This window comes from Neovison vison, chromosome 4 (assembly GCF_020171115.1).
Source record: "Neovison vison isolate M4711 chromosome 4, ASM_NN_V1, whole genome shotgun sequence".
In the NCBI taxonomy this organism is placed as follows: domain Eukaryota; kingdom Metazoa; phylum Chordata; class Mammalia; order Carnivora; family Mustelidae; genus Neogale; species Neogale vison.
The window spans coordinates 128,225,487-128,252,705 of NC_058094.1; the positions used below are offsets into that span (position 1 = coordinate 128,225,487).

The window sequence follows — 27,219 nt, forward strand, 5'->3', positions numbered from 1 at the left end:
GGTGCAAGAAAGTGGTCCAGTTTTGTTCTTTTGCATGTAGCTGGACAATCTGGCTTTTCACTATGAAAATCAGATGGCAGAGTCACAAACTGACTCACCTTTCCTTACAATAAAATCTGATTCCATCTCTGTGTCTTGCACATCTTGCAAAATTATAGAATATTCACGTCTGGGAGATACTTTGTGTCAGAGGGGATTACATTTGAGCTATGCTCAATCTAGGATCAGCTGTTTTCAAAATGTGGACTTCAAAGAGAATGCTTGAAATACTTTGAGGAACCTTACAAGAAACTTGGAAGGCCAGATCTTTTATTAATATTTTCTTCTGCTGCTACCACTGAATTAGTCTAGAGAAATTGTTTGCTTTTTATAAAGAGCCAAGTTCAGTAGGGGGCAACTTGCACAGATGCTTCGGTTTATGAAATTAATCTGGAAACCTGTTATGTATGAGGTTTGTGTCCTTTGGTTTATCTTCCCTTGGCCACGCAATGACCTCCGTGGCCATCTTGACTCCTGTGCTCCTTTTGCAGATTCTTCTTCCTTTTCCTGCACTCTGGGGCTCAGGCCTTTGGCCTTCTGTCTTCTCTACACTCACTTCCCTGGTGTGGTTCCATCTATTCTGAAGACTTTCAGTTTCACCTATGTGCTGATGACTTCTATATTTGTATTTCCACTTCACATCTCTCCTTTGAATACCAGACTTGTATTGCCTTCTCCACCTGGATGTCTCAGAAGCATTTTCAAACATAAATTGTCCAAAACTGAACTCCTGTTTTTCCCCCAAGCTCTGCTCCACCCCTTCCCTATCACAGTTCATGGCAAGTCTATCCTTCCATGTGGCTCAGGTCAAACAATGGCATCTTCCTTCTCTTTCACTCACATTCTGCAGCCAGTGCAGCAGCAGGCACTTTGCTTCTATCATTGATGTTTGTCTAAAATCCAGCAACGGGGCACCTGGGTGGCTCAGTAGGTTAAGCCTCTGTCTTTGGCTCAGCTCATGATCTCAGGGTCCTGGGATCGAGCCCTGCATCAGGCTCTCTGCTCAGCAGGCAGCCTGCTTCCCCCACTCTCTCTGCCTGCTGCTCTGCCTACTTGTGATCTCTCTCCCTCTCAGTCAAATAAATAAATAAAATCTTAAAAATAAATAAATAAAATCCAGCAACAACTTCTCACCCCCAACCTAGTCCAAACCACCAACATTTCTCACTAGACTATTGCAAAGACTCCTAATTTGTCTCCCTGCTTTTTCTCTTGGTCACCCTCACACCCTGGGAGAACCCATTAAAACCTCTGCTCAGATCCCTTCAGTGGCTTCCTATCTCTTAAGAGCAAAATCAGAGTTCTTACTAGGACTTAAGGAGGTGGTACCTAGGTGGCTGCCCTCCTTTCCTCCTTGTCCACATCTCTACCTTCCTCCCCAGCCTCTGTTCCTGCTTTCCTCCATTGTGCCAGACATGCCCCTTCCTTTAGGTTTTGGCTTTTGCCATTCTTCTGCCTGGTAAGCTCTTCCCCCACATATCCACATATCTCCTTCCCTTCCTCCGCCACATCCATTTTGTCCTGTTGCCCCTCCTACAACTCAGCCCCTCACAGCCTCCCGCCTCCCAGTGTTCAACCTGTGTCTGAGCCCTGCTTTCCCCAAAGCTCACACCACTTTCCAGTACACTACATAACTCATTCACTTCTGTTTGTCATCAATCTTCTCAGTCTAAATGTATGCTCCAAGACATTTCAACTGTTTTACCCGCTGTTGTATTACTCATGCCTAGAAAAGGCACCTACAGTGAATGAATGGGTATATTGGCTCTTCCAAAGATTCCTGGACCCCGTTTAGTATAAAACATCATGTGTTTGTCACCCAGTGCCCACTGGGCCCCTGCCGTCAGCATGGATCACTAAGACATTATCTGTGGATCTCTGAGCTCAAGGCCTTACAAGGGTCTGATGTGCAAACAAGCACAGTATAATGTGATTCATGGGCTTACAGCTAAAAAACAAAAGCCCTGGGCATTCAGAGGGATGCCAACAATCTGGCTGAGGTAGGAGATGTGGCATTGAATGCGGTGAAGAGTGGGAGTCTTCAGGGAAAGAAAAGGAAAGAATCTTAGGCAGAGACAGCACCATATGAAAAGGGACGCTGGCAAGAAGTATTTTTAGAACCACTGAACAGCAGGACGCAGTGTGGTATGTGGGTAGGAATGGTTGGGATAATCCTGGAAAGAGGAGGAATGAGACCAACCTATGGAGGCTGAGTTTTCTGCACTGGCGAGTTTGGATTTGGTCTTGTAAGCAGTGGTGGACCATTCAGTGTTTTAAGCAAGGAAATAACAAGATTAAACTGATGGCAGGTAAATACCTCTAGTGGCAGTTCAGGGAGGGATGAAGGTGTATGAAAGCTAGCACTGTGACAATGGGGATGGGTCAAGGGCTTGGCAGCGCAGTGAGGAGGGTCAAGGAACTCACAGAGATATGAAAGGGTGAGTGGCCTAGAATTAACAGTCAAAACGCTGACTGGGGTGTAAATCTTAAGCACTAATAATAAGAGAAATAGAAATTAAACCCATAGTGATATACAGTTTTATGCCCCTCAGCACAAAAAAAGGAGGCTGACCATAACGAACATTGGAAAGAGTGTAGAAACATGGGAACCACACTGGTGTGGGAAATGAATGGGTTCTGCCCCTTTGGCAAGCACAGTGCCCTCCCAGGAAAGTGAAGGTTCAGTTGTCTTACTGTTCGCACAAACCCACACTTGTGCACACTTTCAGGAACCTCTCCTATATGTGTCTAATGGGATGTAATGGGTTGTGGGTAAAAAAAAGTGACATGCTTATATGGCAAAAGAAAAAAAAAATGGAAAAAATCTAAACTCTTACTTATAGGAGAGTAGAAAAATACATTTTGGAATACACAGCAATGAAATACTATAGTGAATAACCAGAAGTCTAGAAGTATGTGCTAATGTAGGCAAATATCCCAAACATAACATTGCTATTTCTGGAATGTGAGGAACATTTTTATAAACTAATGTGAACTCGTTCATGCCACTAAAAAAGGTTAAAAATCCTAATAGTAGAAAATAATGGAAAATTTTCTGTGAGATTTCTGTAATGTAGAATATGCACAGGATACATAATTACTACTTGAAGAGATCTTTGATTTGCATTATTAGATTATTATATAGATATCTCCCTGTAAAGTCAAAATGCCACTAGACACCATATCAACTTTTGTAAATCAAATAACGTTAGTATGTTCTATATGAATTTAGAGAATTGGGGGTTAAAATGGAAAGCATTTTGAATACAAATTTTAAAGACGTAAGCTCTGGCCCAGGTTCTTTCCTTATTTCTAGAGCTGCTCAGGTCACTAGAACTTTCTGAGACTTCTGTTGTTTGGCGTTCCCCTTAAAATGAGGACAGGCTTCCCTGCTCTGACACTGATGGTGTGATGGGGAGGACCAAGTGAAACTGTGTGGAGGAAAGCTGGTTCCTATGAACTCCCTGACCATGGGCTTTAGTTTCTTATATTACTGAAGTAATATATTTTGAAATAACATTGTTACTCAATTGGCAGATCTGAAAGGACAGTGAAGCAGCCTGAATTTTCTATCACAGACCCAAACTCTTCATGTCTGTGTTACTTCATGTCCTCTAAACAGGAGGTACATGATGGGATTAACCATTCGGGGGTGGGGAGTAGTTAGGAGAAACCCCTGGAAGGGGAGGTGGCATGGGAGCTAGAAAGGCTGTGAGGCAGAGAGCATATCAGGGCTGATCATTGTCAGGAGAGCAAAGAAGCTTGAGTGGATCTTGCCAGGCCCTTCAGGATAGCATTTCATTTCCTGGGAATGGGCCCACCTGGGCTTCCTTGCCACACCCAGCCCTGGGCAGGAGCCACCCGGGGTGGGTCATGGGCTCCTGAGCACAGCTCGGGGCCGTCTCCATCAGTCAGAAATCTGATTTACCTTTTCAGGGCTGCCACAGTATCATGAAAATGCCTTATCATATTTTATGTTTGATGACCGTGATTACCATTATTCACAGTAAAATGACTTAATAAAGCATCTATCCATCTATTCATTTACATCCCAAATGTAAATGACTACTAAATAGGAAATTAATGCCTATTTCAAACTAATGGCCAGTGTCCTGCTTTATGTTAAATATGTTTCTGTCACTGTCAGAAATGATGTGAAATTGACCACCATGTTGAGTAATTATTTAACACTGATCTGGAGTTCTGGTTAATGAAAGGAAATATAGAACAAAAGCAGTGTGAGTGGCCATTGTAAATTTAAGAAAAAAAAACAACAACACAGCAATCATTTCTAGGAATATGATTGTAGACTTGTAAAATGGAAGAGAAATAGCTAGTTAATTGAGTAATTAAGGCAGTTCACAAAATTAATGCTATTCAGAATATAAAATTGTAAAGTGATTTAAAAATCATCCTATTCACAGCATTAATAAAAATATAAAATGTCTGTATGTAATCATTAAGTGCAAGCAGTATGCAGATTAAACTACAAAGCTTTACCAAGAAACATAGAAGATTTACATTAATCCACAGACATTCCATGTTCTTTCAGGAGAAAACTGAATATTGCCAAGTTGAGGATCTGTTTCATGGTGATTCATATATAGGGTACAGTGTTATAATAAAAATATACTCAATTTTCCTATTAAAATTTTTGATTAACTTAAATTGATAATATTTTTCTAAAATATTCTGAAAGAGTAAGGAGGCCAGAGAGACACATTTTTTTTCTCAATATAAGATTTTATTTATTTACTTGAGAGAGACTGTGAGAGTGAGAAAGAGAACACAGAGGGAGAGGGAGAAGCAGACTATGCTGAGCAGAGAGTCTGAGGCAGGGGTCGATCCCAGGACCCCAAAATCATGACCTGAGCCCCAGCAGATGCTTAGCTGACTAAGCCACCCAGGTGCCCATAGAAGAGATACATTTAAAGAAGACAAAAGAGAAAGAATGAAATAAGGCTAACATCACATCACCATAGTCAAAGCTACAGCAATGACTAGAATGTGGTCTTGACTCTGAAAACAATGATAGGTTTCTGGAACTGCAGAATGAGAATAAATGCTAACACATGGAAATTCTGCTACATAACAGAGGCAGCAGGTATCAGCAAGGAAGAGGGATGTTATCCACATGCTCCCAAATAAGCCACAGATGGACATGAGAGCCAACATTTTCAGTAGTGCCATAACAGCTAGTTAAGTACAAAAGAAAGGGAGCACAAGGCTTCCTAAGACCATGTGGTAGAAGGAATCAGAAAGAAAAAGCTTAACTACATAAAATTGGAAATCTTCCACTCGTATCCAAATACATAAAATAAGGGTGTCTGGGTGGCTCAGTCAGTTGAGTGTCTGCCCTCTGATCAGGTCATGATCCCAGAGTCCTGGGATTGAGTCCCACATCGGGCTTCCTGCTCACTGGAGAGTCTGCTTCTCCCTTCGCCCCCACCCTAATCTTATGCTCGCTCGCTCTCTCAAATAAATAAATAAATGAAACCTCAAATATGCAAAATTAAAAGGCAAATAACACAAGAGGAAGATATTTGCAACAAGCACATTGGACAAAAGTTTAATATTTTAGGGTGAATAGAACTCCTATACTTAAGTAAAAAACAATGCTAAGCTTTTATAGATAAACACGCAAAGAATAAGATCAGATAGTTAATAAAAGAGTAATAGGAATTTCCCAATTTTTATACTTGTACTGTATTTATATAAAATAATGCTTTACAGATTGAGATTCTGAATTATGGGTGTCCTTTTTTCTTGTTTTCTGCTTTTGTTTGCTTTCAGATTTTCCACAATAAGAGCAAGTTTCTTTCATAAAGGAAGGGAGTGGGGGAGGGACGGAAGCGAAGGGAGGGAGAAAGAGAAGGAAGAAATGGGGAGGGAGAGAGAAAGAAAAAAGAAAGGGAGGAAGAGAAAAAAGGAAGGGAGGAAGGAAAAAAGGGGGAGGGAAGGAGGGAGGAAGGAAATAAGGAGGAAAGGAAGGAAGGAAGAAAAGAGGGAAGGAAGGAAGGAGAGGGAGAAATACTATGTTGAAACCGAATGTGAAATGACTACTATAATTAAAGTCAAGAGAAATTTAATTTTTATCTACTTTCTGGCAAATAAAATATATTCCCATTGTTGGTTATGCCCACCTTTCATAAATTAGTCTTTGCAACTAGCTGACATCAGGCAGGAGCCATTTTGGAAAGATGCTTTATAGTATAGTAATGCTAGTGAGTCTCATTATAAAATTCACTGCTGTAGAAAATATTCCTCAAAAGCCAGAATTCAAAACCTCTGTTAAGAGCTAAGACCCTCAAGATAATAACTGATTGAGGCAAAAATAATTAACTGATGCTAAAAGAAGTAGGTGAATGTCTAAGAAGAAATAATGTATTTATATAATCTCAAAATAACCATAAGATACTTACTAATTGCAAAAGACCCTCAAGATAATAACTGATTGAGGCAAAAGTAATTAATTGATGCTAAAAGAAGTAGGTGAATGTCTAAGAAGTAATAATATATTTACATAATCTCAAAGTATCCATAAGATACTTACTAATTGCAAAGGATCGAATAGCTTTACAGCGGAGAAACCCGGCAGACATCACCTTAACTGAGTAATCGAAGATAACATCATCAGAAATGGGGAGTGATAGCGTGTGTACCCAACATGGTACCCACAGAATTCAGCTTTGCTTCTTTGGTGTTCTGGCCCAAAAAACAAAGCCTGTGCTGATGATGAGAAAACATCAGCCAAATTTAAGGTGAGAGATACTCTGCAAAATGACTGGTCTGCAGCCTAGAAGACTACCTGTGTCATGGAATACAAAGAATGACAACTGAATGCAACACGTGCCCTGGGATCTTCGAGCTTTTCTTTTCCCAAAAATGACATTATTTAAAAAATAGGCATAATCTGAATGAGGTCTATAGATTACATAACAGAATAGTGTCAATGCTCATGTCCTAATTTTTACAATCACACTGTAGTTATATAAAATAATTTCTTGCTTTTAGGAAATATACACCAAAGTATTTAGCAGTAAAGAGTATCTACAGACCACTTTTCAATGGTTCAAAAAAAATCAGACATGCATACATATCAATATGCATAATTATATAAATTATATATGTAGGGGCGCCTGGGTAGGCTCAGTGGGTTAAAGCTCTGCCTTCGGCTCAGGTCGTGATCCCAGGGTCCTGGGCTCGAGCCCCGCATCGGGCTCTCTGCTCAGCGGGGATCCTGCTTCCCTTCCTCTCTCTCTGCCTGCCTCTCTGCCTACTTGTGATCTCTGTCAAATAAATAAATCTTTAAAAAAAAAATTGTATATGTTTATATGCATGAGTGTGCGTGTATGCATACACACAGAGAGAGAGAAAGAAAAAACAAATGTAGCAAAATATTAACATTGAGAGAAACTTTGTGAAATGTATTGGGAATTCATTATAAGAGTCTCACATCTTTTTGAAGTCTGCCGAAATTTTTATAAATAAATAAATAAATAAATAAATAAAGCAGAAAAGGGGCCAGGTGGTTGAAGTCTCAGCCAAGCATTAGTCCTTCTTTAAGGTTCTGGCTGGAGTGGGAAGGCCCCTCAGTTCCTGAACTTGACACGCCTTCCTTGATACTGAACTCTGTGTCTCTCTCAGTCCTACAGGTGCCGTGTATCTGGTACTTTTCATGTATTTTCCTACTTCAATGCACTAAAAGCACTGTGGAATAGAAACACTCAGAGTCCTCATTTACAAGTGATGTTTGGATAGCTTGAGTAACTTGCTCATGGTCCCAGAGCTGGAATTTGCAGAAGCAGACTTGAACTCAGACTTCTCCACTTCCCCCTGCCCTCCTGCTTGTTCTACATCTGGGAGCCATCTGTCTCTCCCATCACAAGCCTTTCAAAGCAACTCTTTTTGTCAGGGTATTTACAACTCTCAGTGCATCCCCGCAGCTCTTGCACACGATGTGGGTTCCCTGAATTGATATGTACGGGCTTATGTTATCCCATTTGCTCGGTGTGCCTCCATTAAAATCACATGGAACTCTGCCCTGTTATTCCTTAAACTATTAGATTCTGGATAGGCAAAATGAAGCAGTGACCGAATTAATTAAGTGTAAATTCGAGGCCTTCTAAGCTCTTTGACTTCAAGTGAGCAACCTCTAACAGATTCTGGCTGTGGTTTGTCCAAAGCCCCTTTTGGCCATGGTAGACAGTGAAGAGAGACCAGACACTAACCTCTCCTGGCAGGTCTTCTCCATCCTACTCTCTCCCTGTCCCAGCCGCTATGACCTGAGACTGCTCTTATTCTAAAGTGCAAATGCCTCCAGGAGGACCCAGTTTAAGTCTGTTAAACTCCAATTTTGTAATTGATTTCATGCCCTAAAGGGGACTTTCTGTTTTCCAGCTAAGAGATTGAAAAAGACTCGAGATAGCAGATCGAAGCAGAAAATGCAGCCTTCTGATGGGGCAGGAGATGGTTTCCTGTGGTTTTCTATGTTTTGAGATAAAAACTTCGTAAATGCAAATATATAACTATGATCCCTTACCAGCAACCCAGCACTGCAGCCACCGAATAGAATCCGATCTTCTCCCTTGTTGGCAAAGAATGTGTTCTTTGTGGGAAATATTGAGGAGGGAAGGATACAAGGTATGTCCTGACCTAATGACTACTGAGACAAATTTGACCTGAGAGTTGACAGTTCCTAGGGGAAAGTGATCAAAACAGCTTGGAGTTTCAATAGAGGAGAGGAACCAGCAAGTACAAAAATAAAAAGTAGAGTACTTGGTTGATTGGGATGGTTTGAATGGGACAGGAGAGAAGAAAGATGTGTCTTAGATCATGGCCATCTCACAAGTTTATATTGGCTCTGAAACCTCTTCCCCACTCATGAAATAGAAGACCTTTCTTTTAAAGAAGGTCAGTTTAGGGAAATACCAAATTCTGGTTGGTGCAGAAGAATCAGGATGTGGGCAGTGGGGCCCAGTGCAAAGAGGATTAGGACGGAGGCTGGTTTGCAGCTGTGTCAGTCTGCTTTGGCTGGTGATGTTGTGAAACAAATATCCCCACAGTTTGCTTTTCCTGGGTAGGCTGTGAAATAAACATCCCCATAACTTCATGGCTCCTGCTAAAACATTTATTTCTCCCTCCCATCACACTTAGGCTGGGGGTCGGCTGCCGTTCTCCTTCACTTTGTGGGTTGGGCAGCATATGTGTTCTTCCTTTTGAGGTGTAGGCTGAAGGCATAGCCCAATCTAGAATTGGAACATGCTGTTGCTGGGGGAGAGGGAACAGGAGCAAGAGGGGTGGTGTAAACTCATATTTCTTAAAACTTCTTGCTCCGAAGTAAACATCCCATTTAACAGGTCAGAGCATAGCACATAGTACATGGTCAAGTCCAAAGTGTGTGAGGAGGGTGTCTCTGGTCTTCCCACACATAGAACGAGCAAGTTGCATGGCAGGCAGGATGTGTGATCCCTGCGGAGGAGAATGTGAATGGTGTCACCATCACAGCCAACTATCCTTTCGATGTGAAATGATACAGTCACTTACCTTCATTTATTCAGACCGAAACCATGAGGTCTTTGGATGAGAGAACAGACTGATTTCTGTGCAGTCTTACCATCATTTCCCCTTGGGGGTGAAGCGATGGAGCCAGCGGTTCCCAAAGGCAGGGCTTTCTGCCACAGGAGAGAAACCCTGAAATTATGACTCAGCCCTTATATAGGAGTTCCTGGCCCATCTGGCCATGTTCCTCTCTGGAAAAAGGAAGAAATTTTGTTCTGGAAAATGATGAAATCCTTTCTGAGCAGAGGAGGCAAAAGACTTACACTCCAGCAAGTAAACAGGTATTTCCAGATCAGGTGAGATGACATCTTTCCAGAGGTCTCTATCTTTAGGGTGGCCATAAATCCCTCCCCAACCCAGGTTCCAGGGCTCTTTGCTCAGAAACCCCTTACCACCAGAAATGTAATATTCATAGGCTGTTTATCCTGATACTTGTGATTTTGATGTTCTGATTTGTAAAATTGTTAAAGTTGTCATTAAGTTTTAGCAGACCCACATTTTCAGAGGTGAAAATGAGGACCTGTCTGCTTCACGATCCTTGGTAGGTGAATATTTTCCAGCGAAAATGCTGAGACCAGAGTGAAAAATCTCACACTTGTCTCCCTGTCCCAGCCGGTTGACACTATCGGGTTAAATGTCATATCTGGAACTTCTTCATGTTCCTGTATACCATCAATGTGGAAAAGATAAAGTTTCTGATAAAACCACTTGGATATTCTAATTTTTCTTGCCTTGTAAACCCTCAATATTTTAGCATTGAGTGGCACAATTTTTTACATTTAGTCCTTAGGACCTTTGAGATGCCACTGTAGAAAAGATGGGTGTTGAGCACATGCAATCACATGTATCTGGGTCAGCTGATGCCTATGTTTTTTATATCTTTATGGATTATGCATTCAAAGAAAACCTGCTATTGTTTTTCAGTATCTGAAGTACTCTTCTATGTGTCTGTAGAGTCTTAAAATTTTATCCAGTGGAAAAATGTGTGAACGAAATAGAGAGCGATAATATCCAGTTACCAAAGGGACTGGTAGTGACAGAGGTCACTAGATACCTCTCCCTCCCCCACGTACAACATCTATGGAAATAATTTTATGAAAAGTTTCCAAAATGATGCACAATGATAGCACTCTGGGGCCTAGGAACAGTGATTGATAAACCTGTCTCCAGAACTGATTTCCATGGTACAGAGTATGGCTGGCACCCAGAAGACCAGGGCCAGACCAGCACCAACCCACATGCTGGCCAGCCTCCCATTTCTCCCCTCTTCCTGTCTTCATCTGGGGTCTTCCACTCCCCAGATGTGGCGCAGCTGGAAATGGACATAGAGATAGAGTGGGCATAGGAGCTGTGCTGCCTCCAATAAGCAAAAGCATAACTGGGAGAGGCAGGAAAACAGAGGACAGTTCCTGGCAAGGGAAAGAGGAACTGCTTTATCCTACCCAGCAAGAAGTTTCCCTGTGGGTAGATGAGCAGGTAAGGAGCAGCAAGGATCCCCTTCGGTCTGCAAGAGCTCTGCGTTGCTAGACCAACAGCAAGCCTAGCTAGAGGCATTAAATTAAATGCAAAACAGCCTTGCCTGTGACAGCACTCTTCTTTCTGTAATTCTGACCAAATTCGCACAACTCCCACTGCCCCCACTCCGTTCATGCCACCTTCGTGTATGCTGGATTCTCGCAAGCTCTCCCGACTTTCTCCCTTGTCTCCCCATCAGTATGCTCTTAAAGCAGCAGTGAAGGACACTCTGCTCATTGCCAGCCCGGTCGTGTCACTTCCCTGCCCTCTGGTGACTCCCTGCCTCACTCCATGTGGAGACCCAAGCATTTCCACTGAACTAGGAAGCCTGGAGCCATCCAGCCCCATGCTACATCTTCAACTTCATTTCCTACTATTCTCCCTGTTTTCTTCGTTCTGTCTGGCCCTATTAGCCTCTTTGCTGTTTCTCAAATAAAGCCCAGGCACTTTCCACCTCAGGACCTTTGCATCTGCTGTTCTCTTTGACCGGAGCCATCTTTCCCTAGACATCTCCTTAGACACTTCCCTTTCTTCCTTCTGTTCTTTACTCAAAATCTTCTTTCCTTTGAAAAACCCGATCTAAAATGTCACCTCCTATCTACATCTTAACATTTCATTTCTCATTTATTGTTTGTTCTTAAAATTTCCCACCATCGAACATGGGTATTTCATTTATTTATTATGATTCTTTGTTGTTGTTGTTGTTGTGGCTGTCTCCTCTCAAATATGAGCTGCACAGCCAGGCCTCATAGTCTGTGGTGTTCACAAACACTGCCTCATCTCCAGCGCCTGGTGTGCAGTTGGGCCTCAATGAATCCTTGTTGAATATATGACTGAATGGAAAGTCTCTTCCCCATGAAGGCCTAGAGGGAGATACATGCCCAGCAAATGAAAACAAACAAAGTTAGGTCATGTTGTGACTCTCTGAGGGTTTTAGACAGCAGACCCAAAGCAAGGTCCTGCTAGTCCTCCTCTGTCTCGTCTCACTGAATTGAGATTGACCAGCAAATCAGACCAATCCCCTGCCAGAGCCATGGTCCCAATCCAAGTCCTGACTACCCTTGTACCTGTGAGGCCCAACTCTAGCACACCTGTAGGGAGAAGGCCTGGATAAGGGGGAACCCTCACGTGGAACCAGGCAGAACCTTGCTCGAGGGGTTCCTTTGAAACTCTGAAGGAAGGTGGAGCTCACCCCACTGAGGAACCCCATAGAGAACCTCTTGCCCCTACTCCAGGAGTGGGTTCAGGGAAGGAAACTTTGGTTCTTCCTACAGGGGGATGTAGGTGGGAATCTTCCTCTCTGGCTGGTGCTGAATAACAGAGCAGCAAACGTGTTAATATTAAACAAACACAAATACTAGCCCAATAAAAAGAATCTGAAACAGAAGGGAATAAAATGCCATTATTCACACACACACACAAAACCAGAATAAGAAAGGTATTCTTCGGCCCACACCCATGATAATTTTAGAAACCATCTTGAAATCTTAAGAAAGAAACCTCGGCTACAGACAGCAAGGACTTTGTGGGACCTACATGAAGAAAGTTACGACTATTCATTTAAATCAAAGTGGGGCACCTGTGTGGCTCAGTCGGTTAAGCATCTGCCTTCAGCTCAGGTCCTGGGATTGACCCAGTCCCGCATCAGGCTACCTGCTCAGGGGGAGTCTGCTTCCCCCTCTCCCTCTGCCCCTCCCCCCAGCTTGGGCTCCCTCGCTCTCTCTCAAATAAATACAATCTTTAAAAAAAAAAACAAATTTAATAAGTGGAGAAAGAGATCATGTTCCTGGTTGGAATAACTTAGTGTATAAACCCTTCCCCTATTCGTTTGCTAGTTTAACTTAATCCGACTAACAAGATCCATGGGATTTTTATGTTCTAGAATGTGGCCAGTTGAGTGTAAGGATTGCGTTCCATTGAATCTTGGGCAGAGTCTTCTGTGTGGTGTTGCCAGCACTCTCTGGCCCCCTGCCCTATAAGTGCCTTGTGATAAACATAGCTCTGTTATGGCATCTTTACACATCCCCCTGTGTCCACATTTTATTTGCCCAAATTCTAGACAAATAAAAATGCAAGCAGAAGAATTGATTTCAAAAATTAATAAAGGGAGCGTTTTTGCTACCCAATGTGATCCATTCTTATAAATATATAGTAAATAGGTTTTTATGTTTTACTCTGTGTATATGGATACACATGTACACACAAACCTGAAAACTTTGTGTATCAACATATGACTAGAAGGAACAGTAGAAGAGATCGATCTTGAAATATGTGAGTTTATAAAAAATTTATTGATTTCTAATATATTAAATGATTGCTTAACAAATAGCACTTAGAAAAACTATTTGTAGGGGCAAAAAACCAAAAATGAAACAGATGTTAAATATAATGCACCATACTGGGGTTCCAGAAGGCCCGTCCCCATTACTGTCTTAAAGGTATTACTGACCAAAATAACTTTCTGATCACTGAACAGGAGCTGCCAGGACACTCCTCGGCTCTCGGATTCAGTGCTCTAAGACAGGTTTTGTATTCAGACGGTCTGGTCTGTCTATATTGGTTCCTTTAGGGCAGGCCCAGGTCTGTCTGCTCTCTGGAGCCTGATGCCTAGGTCTGTTCCTCATTCTGTGTACGGCGCTTGGCAAGTGACATAACCAGCCCACGCTTCAGCTTCCTCCCGTGTAAACTATAGACAGTCGTAGCCACCGTCTCGCAACACTGCTGCGAGGGTTAGGGAGTTCCTCTACGTGAAGCACTTAGAAAGGGGCCTGACGCTTCCGAAGCTATACAAATACTAGATACTAGCTCTCACCACAGCGTTTTTCCAGTGTGAAAACGATGCCAGGCAAGTGATAAACTGTCAACGAATGAACGGCTCTGAGCCTGCTTTGCTACTAGCCCCTCTCTAACACTCCAAGGATACAGGCAAACCCCTCAGTTGTCTCCCTCAGGGACAACAGGTGACAGATTTTGAAAACGGAAGCAGAAATTCAGCTCAACCAGCCTTTCTTTTTCTTCGGCCACTTGGAGCATGAAAAGCACTGAGCAGGATGAAGCCTGCACGTACCCATCTTCCATGAGTTAAATGAGCTACTGAAGACAGTATAAGTGAGCTCCTAGCTGCTGAGGACAGTGAGAAGTCCATATGTTTTGCATAATTCTGTCCCTTCCTATTGCTTATTGTACAAGGAAAATGTTTTGCTAGTCTGTCACTGAAATCTGTTTTTAATGAAAACATCCTGGGATCGGCTATTATTCTTGGAAGACAGCTTTGTAGTGGAGTCAGTCAAGTATGAGTTTTGTTATGAGAGTTTCCCCATCGCAGATGTCCTGTGGATGGATCCTGAAGGTTGAAGAAGAGCAGCCGTGGGCTGAGCAGTGGTAAATTTCGGCCCTGAGAAGGGTGGAAGTGGTGGGTTGGGGACCCAGCTCATGCCATGAACTCTGACCCTTGCAGGATGGCTGCTGGGGGCTGCCTCCCCTGGTCCTTACCATCCTGGCTGTAGGACTCAGCCTCACCCCTCCTCCTGGCATTTCCATGCTGCTGCTCAGAGTTGGGGTCTGAGGAACAAGGTACTGGGAGGAGGAAGCTGCACTCACATATTTACGTTGTTTGCTCTTGGAGTTGGACCTGTCCCGGTAAGGACAACTGGTCATCTTTGGAACCGGTCTTCCTTAGAATCAGCATGTCATTGGGCTGGGAAGAAAATGTCACATGGAAGTTTGGTGAACTTGGAAGTTGAAAGTCAGGACATCTTTATTTTCCTTCTGTGTATCATGATCAATAGAGATTTGGTCATGGTTATGCTAGAGAACTGGAGAAGTATATGAATAAATGAAAATCAGAAATACACTAATAAAATGAGGATAAAAAATGAGTAATTCTGTGGGTATGCTGCCAAGTCCATATTTGGTGAGAAAAGCCTCGCTAGTTTGTCAAAGCCTTTTTTTTTTTTTTTAATTTAAGATCAATGATTTATATGATGGTAGGGCCTGAGAATTTGGAAGGCATTGTAAGTTGTTAATGGCATGAATTGATGTTCGTGGTAGGGGCTCATAAAGGCACCTCTTCCCAGAAAAAGGAATTCAGTGGCAGTAGTGCCATTAAGGTTGTGTGATAGTAAATCTTGTGTGTCCTGAAAATGCAAATGGCATCAAGTCAAGGGACTAAAAGAAATGAGCTCGGGATGAAATGAGACGAGTTAGACCCCCAGTCATGCTGACAAGCTCATGGTCATGAAATCGAAAATCGGACCAGACTCGTTTGTGTGAGTGCCTTGTCCCACTGGCCATTAGTAGAGGAGTCCTTGCTGTGACAGCAACGTGAGGGAAGTTCTAGTGACACGCTTGTGACTGGGATCTCTCAACAAGAATCATTTTATTCAATCAGTGAGTCCAGTATTCTGGTCTCCAAGAAGAAATAAGCTTTTAAAAATCTCATTCCAAACACGAACAGTTGAGCTTAATTTGTCCTTCCAGGCGGGTCCCTTGTGTTGCGTTTGGAATTGCCCACGTACGACTTGGCATCTCCTGTTGGAATTCAGTCAATCCTCACTGTCAATCATCCATTCTGAGGACAACTAAAAATAATTTATAGTCATGATGGCAAGTCTCTTATGGGGGGTGATTGTGCGAGTTGACCAGCTTTCTGAGGCTATGAGACACATCCGCTTAGAGTAACTGTAAATTCTTTTTCAATATCACAGGCCTCCTGGGAAGGCCTGGATCTCTGGGGCTTTTCTAGAATGTCCAGAAGGTGGCACTTTGACTAGGCTTCCCTGAAACCACTTCTTGGAAATAAGAAACCCACTCCCAAGCAGAATCTCTAGATTTCTTCAGGGCTGGGTTTATGAGTGACTTCTTGTCATACTGCCTGTATGGCTTGGCGTTTTAAACAGCAAATGTACATTTTTTCCCTATGATTACCAAAAAAGGATTTAAAAAAAAATCTGTCATCTTTTTCATCGTTTATATTTCCTCCTTTTATCCATTCCACCAATAATGATACAGCTGTCTTCCTCCAAAACTGTTCACTTCCAACATCCAGACCAAAGGGAACAGGAGGCTAGCAAAACAGCAAAAACCCTTTTTAGCACATGATAAATCATTGTGTTATACTTTATGTATTAGTGTTTAATCTTACTTAGCTCATTTGGGTAGGGACAGATCCATATTGGCCCTGTATGGATATCTTACCTGCTTTTTTTGATTTTTAATAATGGTAACTTCTCCCCTGGTGACCTGGTAGGAGGGGCAGAGTGTTGACACCTTTCAGCCTTGATCCCTAGAATGATGCTGTTGGACGGCTAGTTTGCAGGGCACGAGCATGGATGTCGGGGCCTCAGGGAGCTGACTTGGGGACCAGGAAGGTTTGACCTTGTTGAGGACTGTGCTTGCTGTGCCCTTCCTGCTCTGCTGTTAGGGCTTCTACCACAGGCCCTGCTGTAGTGATCTCCAGAAGCATCCTTCCTGCTTGGTTTCCCCACTGCCCTGTGCAGGGCGCTCTGAGAGTCCCCCCAAGGGTCATAGCCCCTCAAGTGCAGTAGAAGAAATTGATAAAACTGCATATAAATGCTCATGCATTTAAAGGAAGAATTGTGTAATCTTGGGTTACTTTCAAGGTACAACTCTGTCGATCCCCAATACTGCCAGCTGCACTTTCCTGTTGGGGTTTCCTCTAGTGAAATACTTTGAAGAGCCTGGTGGATTTGTAAGCTTAGATGGGCCAAAAGCAAAGGGTAGGGCACTTTTCCGGTTGCGTTCATGTAGACAGGCACCTGGTCCTCTTTTCATTCTTTAACTTCCTTGGGTTTCAACCTATTCCTGATGGAAGAGGTACCATCCAGGTTCTGGTTGGTGGGGTGGCATGAGATTTTGGAATCTAGAGCTGGATCCTTTTTAATCCCTACTTTGTTTATAAACTCTCCATCCTGCTCTCATTCTTCTTGGCCAGTGTCAAGTTTTGCAGCTAAACTATGAAGAAATTATTATTAAAAAAAAAAAGGAAAGTAAACTGTAAAGTAAAATACACCAGTATTCTCCCAGGTTAAGTGCTAAATCAGGAATGTGTGATTTGAATGGTCTTTTTTCCTGTTCTGCTTACTCTTCTAACGTGCATATGCACGTTTGATTAACTGGATCAACATTTGGCTTGGGACAGGTATACCAAGAGGCTTCTTTCCTATCTTCTAAAGTCTAGACCGTGAGTTGCTCAAGGACATAAACAGTCATTCCCCGACATTCAGCAATTTTTTCATCCATCCAATTCTCACTGAACATGGTAAGTTAAGCCCTTCGACCAGACCTGTGCTTAGTACTGAGGATGGCAGCCGAGCTCCCAGAGAACTTTGTGTTGGCTTCACAAGACAAATGTTAAACAAGTAGTTCTTTAGAATTATTTTGGAAAATCCAAAAACAAGTAGAGGGTGTTGTCCCAGAGCACCTGTGCTGGCTGGGGAGCCCAGGAGACCAGGGACTAAAGGCTGTGGAAGGGGGTTGAGGGAAGCATGTTTCAGACAGAGAGGGCCGTGTCCTGCCATCTCCAAGAGAAAGAGAAGCAAGTGTCTCTGAAGACAGCATAGCTCCCCGGGTGGCTGGAGTGTCATATGTGAGGTGTAAAGAGGCAGGCAGGAGGCCCAGATCCATTTTTCACACTCATATGAAATATCTTGACCTGTCTCCATCTTTAGCCTAAAGGAAGTGTGCAGCTACGGAAACAAAGAAGAGCCACAGTCTGATGTCCTTTTATAAAAAGCATCCTACCTATCGTAGAGAGTATATATAGGGCATGCAGAGGGTGGGGAGATAAGTTTGGGTTAACTGAGATTAGGTAGGAGAGACGCGTGGGTCATGATGAAGGAGTAGAAATGATGAGAAGCAATGGATTCTAGAATGGTTAAAAAGTAGTAGCAAAAGGTACTAACAGGGAAAACACAGTTACTGACAGGGAGACCCAGTGAGTAAGCAGCTGTCACTGACTCTGGGCTTTGGGTTCGAGGATAAAGATCCCAACTTCTTTTTGTACTGTCTTTGGGCTGTAAGAAGCCCCAGTGGACATTGGTTTGGCGTTCAGATGAGAGCTGAGTTGTCATGGGAATTTGGGAATTGTCAGTGCTCTGACAATTGAGGCCATGGATGGGAATACAGGCCCTTAGTGTGAATATAGGAGGGTCTGAAGACCTCCAACAGGGAAAAGGTGAGTGAGGAAGAGCCTGCATATAGGGCAGGGCTGGGGCAGCCTGAGGAGAAGCTGGGAAGCCAGTGACCATCATAGGGAAAGACATGAATGCCACAGATGGTGTCCAGAATGGGGAGGAAGGGCACAAAGCAGGACCCAAGTACATGGACCTTAAATTCTCCATCCCCTGTGCAAATCTGCTCAGACCAGGGATGAGAATATCATCTGCGCATTCAGAATGCAAGCTTGTGACTTATTTCTTACACAGACCCATCTGTCAGCAAAGCTTCAGGTTTCACTGGGATTTTTGGAAAGCTGATATCATATACCCCTTTTTTCTGGAGTGCAAGCATATTGATTCCTTCCATAGCAACTTCAACTTCCAAGGAAGAGGAGTTTTACCAGAGTAAAGACTCATGAACCCCAAAGTGGTACAGGGATTAATAGGACCCTGGCGGAAACACCACCAGCCATTTTCCCATGTCTGGCATCTCTCCTCTAAGCTCCTAATTTTGGACCTGGTTTTGCTGTACTGAAATGCAGATGGTGTGGCCAGGGATTGTTTTTTGGGGTAATACTCTCCTGGCGACGCAAGGGCCAGTATTCACATCTGAGTGAGTGCGCTGAGATGAGTCAGTGATATTTCCAGCAGTTTAACTGTAGCTCTGGTTCCTTTGTGCTTGAGGGAATCTGGTAAGTGGGGCATGTCTGAAGATGCATTTAGGAAGTTTTCCCATCTCCTCCCCACAAACCCCACACCAAATCCTTGTTTCCTGAAAAGAAAAAAAAATTTTTCCCCCTAGTCCCATGATTCTTATTCCTTGACTTTAAATTTTAAAATCTAAATCAAATGACCCATGCCGCAAAATAACGTGGCTTGCTACCTTGGATCCACATCACGAGAATGATTTTGATCCTCGTGTGATTTTTCCATTCACCTGGGGATCACCCAAGCCAAATATCTCAATGGGGGTGGCGGGCACGACGTCCTTCTTTTGGGTAATGTCACTGGTTTTGTTTGCTCGGGATACACGCTGAGTTAACCTCGTTGGCCTTTTCCCCAGGAATTGATGCGCGTACACGTGGTGGGCCATTATGCTGCTGCACCTGTGTAGTGTGAAGGTCAGTGTGTTTTTCTGATTCTAAGAACCCATCCATGTCATTCCATTATAAACCCACTCCGCTCATAATGGAATGTGCCTCAGCCCACCGCCCACCATGGCCACCTGGCCCAGGAGTTCTCCATGGGCAGCTCTGACATCTGAGATCCATCACCCGTCCCTCCCCTGCCCCCTGCATCCACCCCTATCGACCGTGCTCCATTTCGAGATGATGTTTTTTTGCATGTCAAGTTTCCCTTGTGTGATGTGAACCTACAGTTGTCACAAGTGAATTCGTACCTAGAAACAAGCACTCTGGGATTGCCCTTCCAAAAGGATAGCAGAGAACTCTGCGGGGCTGTCGGGAACTACCTACGGCTGATGTGAATGCACTGAAATTCACATGGAGACCGGAGCCGCGGTTTCTCTGGCTCACTCGGTCAGGCCAGCCACCAGGAGGTTGCTAGTTCATTGGAGGGGGTCTCTTGCAGCTAGGGGTGGGGGGGGCTTTCCCTGGAACAGCTTTTCACGGGTCCCTGCAGAATTCCTGCCACGTCTCCTGCTTCCTGTATATCACAGCTTTACAGCTGTCGGGGACAGCCCTGGTTTGTAATAATCATAGTTCACATTAGTGGACGCTGTGTCTCATGATCTGTGTTAGATGCTTTTGCTGCATGAATCCTCTCTCCCCATAACAGTCTGAAGAGGTAGGTATGACCGTCATCCCCATCTTATTTTTGAGGGAACTGGGCATGAAGGGCCATATCACTGCTGAGTCTCTGGGTGGGTAAGTGAGGAGCAGGGAGGGACCTGCCTATCTGAGCTGGCATCTCCACCCACAGGCCCTAGTGTGACAACCTGTAAATGAGGCTTTTGTCTGAAAGTAATGAAAAGCTCCCATCTGCATAGTACTTTGCAAATGTACTAAGCATATCCACATACATATTCAGCTAATCCGTGAACTAGCCCTGCGGGAAGGAGAGCAGAGCCCTGAGATGTTCAGTGAGCATCTCGGCATCCATCAGCTCTCAAAAGGAAGGCAGTCCTCACACTCGGGTCCCTCTTCCACCCCCAGCACTGCCTCTAACTCACCCACAAGGGAGCTGTCTGAATTAGGAAGTTCAGAGTAATGCGTTTAGGGAATGAGCACTTTATGTATTGTGTTCAGGAAGCATTAAATTAGTAGGTAATCCCATGCTGCCAAATGTGCAGGGACAATCCGAGGGCAGTGACTTTAAATGTTTTACTTTAAATGTTAAACTTTTCTTTTCTTACTCTGTTTCCCAGTTTGTTGTGCCGTCAGCAGCCCCTTTATTTCTCTGAGTTTGCTCAGCTATGCATCCACTAGACTTCCCCCTCCGGGAAGATTCAACTTTCTTTAGGAGAATGCTTTTCCCAACACACAGCACTCCTGTCTGTTTACATTCCCCTGGGACTTTTTGAAATTTTCTCTTTGGCTAGAAAGATACAATAGGAAGACTTAAAAATACATTTGGAGGGCGCCTGGGTGGCTCAGTGGGTTAAGCCGCTGCCTTCGGCTCAGGTCATGATCTCAGGGTCCTGGGATCGAGTCCCACATCAGGCTCTGTGCTCAGCGGGGAGCCTGCTTCCCTCTCTCTCTCTCTCTGCCTGCCTTTCTGCCTACTTGTGATCTCTGTCAAATAAAAAATAAATAAAAATCTAAAAAAAAAAAAAAAAAAAGGAAAGAACACAGCTGTTCCTACCCCCTTATTAAAAAAAAAAAAATACATTTGGATACATTTAACCTTCTGGGAGAATGTTCTCACTTGCCTCTTTTCAGGACTGGTATCTTGGAAAGTTGCAAGCCTTGACTGCAACTACAAAGCTAAGTGGGTACACAGATAATCTCAAGGGATTTTATTCAGCAATCCAAGAAACATGCTGTCCAACTATTCTCCCTTGACATTTATGGAAGTGAGCCCTACCTGATTAACAGGAGGGAGAAGACAGAGATCAGACTTACGTTCCCAAAGCACTTACTTTGTGAAATATAAGCATAACCCCAACTTCCTACACAACAGTGACACTAGAAACAACCTTATCCCCAGTTTCTGTGGAAAGTCAGTGCAAAACTTCTTGTCCCAAATTGCATGATAAAGGAAATGTTACAGCCCCATTACTAATGTGTATTTTGTTGAGACCTTCAAAACTGAAAATAATCCCAAGGTTTCCTATGCCTTTCTGTAATACTTTCCCAGAAGAGTCACCATGGTCCAGAAGAAGTCTGCATTACTAGCTGGATTTATTTAAAAAAAAAAAAAAAATCTGGAGGTGAACGAGAGATCACTAATGCAGATATCTGACCATTTTATGCAGATATACTTTTCAGGTTCTGGAATGATCCTGAGCATGATGAATGCTAATCTCTAGAAGAAGCCCCAATAAGGGGGAGTTTCATACTGAGACCAGTGATTCTCACCCAGGGGTAGGTCTCAGATCAGTAAGTATAGCTTTGTGTGTGGAGCCCAGTCATCTGCATTTGTAAAAGTCTCGGGGGTGATTCTTATATGCACCCCTGGTTAAGAACTAGCGGCTAAAACTGATGGGAATTAAACCTCTCTGTGTCTATAAATGAGAATAGAACCGAAATCTATACTGCAGATCTTCATGCTAGAGAGAGAGGATGTTGTTGCTCAAAGACAGGCTTCCTAAAGCCTGTAAAAGGTCCGTTTTGAAAAAGCAAACAAACATTAGGGTTTATGTGTTGCAACGATTAGCTTCTGTGTGTCTGTCGGGTCCCCCAGGGCATAGATACTGGTTGTGCAAGAGAGAAGTAACACTTGTGAAAGGAGAGAGGAAGGAAAACCGGTTGGGGCCTTCAGCCTGACGGTCTCCACCACCCCGGGGGGACCCTTGGGAGCAAAGCCTGCGGGCTCAGAAACACCCATGTTGGGTGGGGAACAGCCAGGCACTTGGAGCCCCACTGAGCTCGGAGCACTGTAAGAAGACCGCGACCACACCCTGTAAACTGAGGGGTCCCTGGAGGAGTTGGCAGCTGGAAACAATGAGTCCTTAGCGCCATTGTTTGCCACATACTCCAGAGACTTTATAAAAAATCGGTTCTGGGCTTTTCAGAATTTGGTCAGAAGCAGCTGGAATAGGGAGGCAGAATGAAGATGGGGTCTTTGCTGGAAATCACTGTCTTCTGTAGAGGGAGAGGGGGGAACGGAAAAAAGAGGGAGACAAACTTGGCTCATTAGACTTCTGTCTGTGTGAGGGCAGGTGCTAGAAGCCAGGGCTTGGTAGAACAGGGCATGAAGATTTGAGGGATCTTAAAAACTCCTCATGTAGGAAGTGAAGCCCAGAGAGGTTGTGCACTATCCCAGATCATTCAGAAGGGTAGGACTCAAGGGATCCATGGGGTCAACCTCTGCCCCACCCAGCTTCATGTCTGCCCGAGACCACACACCCCTCCTGAAACAGAACGTTCCTTGTCTCTTCATTCTCCTTGACCTCAATCTCTGTATGACAAAAAGAAATTGTATATCTTCCTAACTTTAGTGTTTTTGTCAAAAAGTCTTCCAAACTGAAAATGATCCCAAAGTTTCCTATACCCTCTCCCCACACCATCACTTCCTAGAGGTGAGTTCTGTGTCTAGAATGTTTTAGTAGACAGAGGTGGGGATCCTTGGGCATCTGAAGCCCACAGCCAGCTTCCCTAAATAGCCACCATATCTCTGTCTTGCTTTTCAGTTATAGTCATTCAGGCATAAATGGAAAGTCATCAAAGGCCTTGAAGTCCATCCCACAATGGGTCATCTTGACACCAGTAGAAAACCAGCCAAAGAGAATCTTGAATTCTCTTCATTTATTGGCTTGGGAACTGAACTGAAAGATCCACCGCTCACTCCTTCCCCTCCTCCTCCACCTCTCCTATCCCTCTCCCCCTCATAGACTGCAGGTTCCGAAGCCCCGAGCCACTGGATAGAAATAACTAGTAGAGAAGCTCTGAAGCTCCCTGCACATGAAGCCACAAACTCTAGACCTCACTGAGTTGGGGACCACCAGGCTCTCCCCACAGCTGTTCTCTACTCAGTGCCTTGAATTCAGTTTTACTAGACTATGAGAGAGAAATTGTGTATCTTGCACTGCTAGTGGGTGAGCTGAGTCATGCCCTTGGCAGAGTCAAGGAACTACATCAAGGAGACCAATCCTTAGGTGAACCTAGAAGGGGTCTGACCTGACAGAGGAGGTCTCCTTCAGGGGCCACTCGCCCTCTGCCCCCCAACACGTGATGGGCACCCCCTCCTCACCTCGCTCAGTACCCAGATCACCTGGGGAGCGTTGGCTCGGTCTGATACCTGGGAGGAGCTCTGCTACCAGTATTTTCCCATTAGGAAGCAGCAATCTCAGGCCAGAAATAATACTCTCCTGCTGACTTGCTCACAGCCTGTCCCAATAATTGTTCTGAGCGTCATCTGACGCAGCAGTCCCAGCAGAACGGGCCACACAAGCTCAACTCTGTCCACCATGCCCAGCAGGACCAGAGCCTCCGGCACAGAGCAGGACTGTGGCATTGAACATCCTCTTGGTCTGCCCTTTAGAAGGTGTCTTGTTTTGAATATGTGATCTGTCCTGTTCTTTCAAAGTAAGTGCTTTTATCCAAGGTCTGGGCTGTCCTTTAAACATATTTTTCTCTCACTTAAAGGGAAGTGTATTTCTAGTTATTTCTAGGCTCTTTTGTGGACTCAGCTTGAGAAAAGGAGACAGGTAGGGGAAGGGCGCTTTTGTGTGCAACTTAAAGATCGGTTGAAACTAGGGCATGCACATTGCAGAGCTGTTTTCCTCAGACAGCAGGTGGCTGGAAACGTGCGTGTGTAGCTAATTGTCTGGAGCTTTGCTTTTGAAGTAGCATGTAGTGAGTGGCTTTGTTCAAGCAAGGGAGTGCCGGCTTTATATGTAGCCCCAAATGAGACGCCTCTCTTCTTGGAAGTGCTAGATTTAGAACCTGAATCTTCTTTTTCAGCAAGAACTAGAAGTCCCTTCATACTGCTTTTTTATCCCCTTATGCCCATTTGCATCGTGCCGAGTTCTTAGAGAACACAGCATCGCTGGGATCCTGCTGCTGTCTGAGTCCAGCACTGTGTGTCAGCAGATGTGGGTTCTGGGTCTGTTTGCTTAGTTATGCTTTCTTAGCGAAGAGTCATGTTTTACATGATTTCAAACAACAAGTCAGTATGTGAATGATCACGGCCAAATATATACTATACCAAGAATGGATATCTATTTTCTTTTGTCTCTTGCAGAGTTTTTGGGTTTTTTCCCTCATAAAGTAGAAATAGGATTTTGGAGTATTTTATTCTCTGTAAAAGTTTTGGATATAAATTATCCATGTCACTCTGGCCTCATGAACTGTTAGGTGTTAGATATCAGACCCCAGGATAAGGGTCCTAAGACACAGACTCATTCTGATTTGGATTATGGAGATGGAGATATGGACCCATCATGCATTATTAATTTGGCAACTGTTTATTGAGCACCTACTGTGTACCAGACACAGTTGTGTTGGAGACATGGTCGTGAACAAACAGGCCCCTGCCCTCATGGGGATTTCTACCTAGTTGTGCGAGGGGGGTTTTCAGAAATTAAAGTAAGTATACAGTATGATATCAGGAATTGGGACATTCTACAAAGAAAGAGAGAGCAGGGTAAGGTTAGATAAAGAAGGGTAGAGAAGGTAGAGAAGAGAGGACCTGGGGACACCTCGGATTGCCTGCTTTGCCATTGTACCCCAGCTTTGGGTATCATCTCCAAAAACTCATGTTATCTCTGAACTTGCATAAAAATTTAACCCAGAAGTTATCAAGTCATCACTGCTATCCTTCCTGGCAACATTATTTTATTGGGCTGCATTTTTTTTTTATAGTTGTTGTCGGTTTTGTATTGAGGAAGGGTTTGAGTCTATTGATGAATTTATTGAAAAAAACAGACAATTTGATATAAAAATTCAAAGTCTGAGATTCTTTTGAAAAAAAAATCAATAGTTCTTACAGTATCTGGTCCACGTTGTGCTTGGCAGCAGTTGTCGGGAGCTGAGGGAGGCAGTCCCTGTTAAATCAGGGGGCGTATGACCTTCAGATTGTCATTGTTCCCACTTCGCTCACCTCCTGCTGGCCTCTGAAGGCAGCCCCGGTTCCAGCCCATTTTGATGCCAGTCGTGCAATGCTCAGAGCGGTGGTGTACGAGGGACTACGAGGGAGCCTTGCTTCCTGGATGGGCGCTGGGGATCTTTCCCTTCACACAGGCTCTCACATAGCCCGGCAGAGCAGGGGACTCAATGATTTATACTTCTTTCACTCATGACAGTTGCAGGTCTAAGTAACTAAGAAGCTCTTGGAGTTATGGGTACCATTACACTCCTGCCTAATTAAAACTCAAGCCCATTCTTTTGTTATTTCATCTTTTGTCCTTTATCAATTCAGTCCACCGAAACCTTCCCGGACTTTCTCTTCTCCAAAATGCAATTAACCCAAGTATGTTACTTTGTTCCAATTACCATTTATTTCATTTCAGTGTGGCTTTCCATAGTATGATGCCATTCATTACCTGGCATCGGAGTGTGACCACAGGAATTCCAAGAGCTAGACCTGAGGCTCCTGGGTCATATGCCCTGGGATCCTCAGGTCGCCTCCCAAGAAGGTTAGCATTCAGGAGTGTCCTCCTCCTTGTTTGTACTGGTTCAACCAGTGTTTGGATATTTCTGAATGTATATAATTGTCATAACCATATGTTTGCGGTCCCCCTAATCAGTGTGTAAGTGTGATTTTCACTTAAATCCATGATGGATACTAGATTCTTTGCTAAGCAATGCCCTCTCCCCTATTGCACGTGTCCCTCCTCATGTCAGAATCACACATCTGAGTGTCCTTTACAACATTTTGCCCTGGTTAGTATCCCTGTCAGTGAGGGGCAGTTTGACCCTCACTCACAGGCCTGTGCTCATTTTCCGGGAGTGGATCTCTTTGTACCCACCGCAGGGTTGCAGCTGCCTCAATGCAGAAACCAACAACTCTGGCATCAGCTGGAAGCTCAGACATGCAGACTGCCAGGCCCATTCGGGAAATGCTGATTCAGTATCTGCCATTTTAATAAGTGTCCCAGGAAATTCATGTAGACCTTTAAGCATTGACCACAATATAAAATGTCCTTGGGAACTAAGTAATTTATCAAAACATCTAAATGGTCATTAGGGAAAAAACAATCTGTCAGTATAGTTGAACGGAGGATGTAGAACGTGGAAAAAGCAATTAAAGTCCCTAAAAAACGGTTGTTAAATTAAATAAGATGTTATTACCAGGCAGGCGAGACAGAAAAGTGATTAAGAGCTGACGTAGGAGTCCAGTGGCCAACAGCTAGGTTGTTACCAGCCTGGTCCTCTGCAAGTTCCCCTGCTCAGTAGATAGAACCTTCCATAGGGCTTGGAAATACATCTTCAGCTGTGTGGGATCCACCAGTGAAGACTGCTTCAGTAGCTTTCTGCTGAGAGGCAAGCATCTAATTTCTGAAAAATCTTCAGGTCGTTTTGAAGCCCAGTTGAGTTTGGGAACCACAGGCCCCTCATGGAGCCTCTAACTCCCCTTTTCTTGAAGGAGGACAGTAACGTGGGTTTTTTAGAGAACTTAATGGTAGCACAAAGAGAAAGATTGTGTCAAATGCCTTACACGGAGTAGCTGTTCAACACAAGTAGTGATCATGGCAAGGGTGATGATAGGGATGGGGATGACGGAGATGATGGATCATAGATTCTTTTTTTTTTTTTTTTTTTGATGTACAAAGATGTCATTTATTACAATCATGAAAAAAAGG

The 27,219-nt window shown here is 43.8% G+C and overlaps 1 protein-coding gene across 3 annotated transcripts in view; it reads left to right on the forward strand.

Moving 5' to 3' along the window:
- Positions 1–27,219, forward strand: part of HECW1 (HECT, C2 and WW domain containing E3 ubiquitin protein ligase 1) — a 460,654-nt gene that overhangs the window by 116,467 nt on the left and 316,968 nt on the right. Inside the window, exon 2 of one of the 3 annotated variants that reach the window (XM_044245671.1) lies at positions 19,357–19,414. The exons of the other annotated variants lie outside the window; for them this stretch is intronic. Within the exon in view, the coding sequence (XP_044101606.1) occupies positions 19,388–19,414 (27 nt within the window). The 5' untranslated portion in view covers positions 19,357–19,387. The remainder of the gene's footprint in view (positions 1–19,356; positions 19,415–27,219) is intronic. 3 annotated transcript variants of the gene reach the window in all.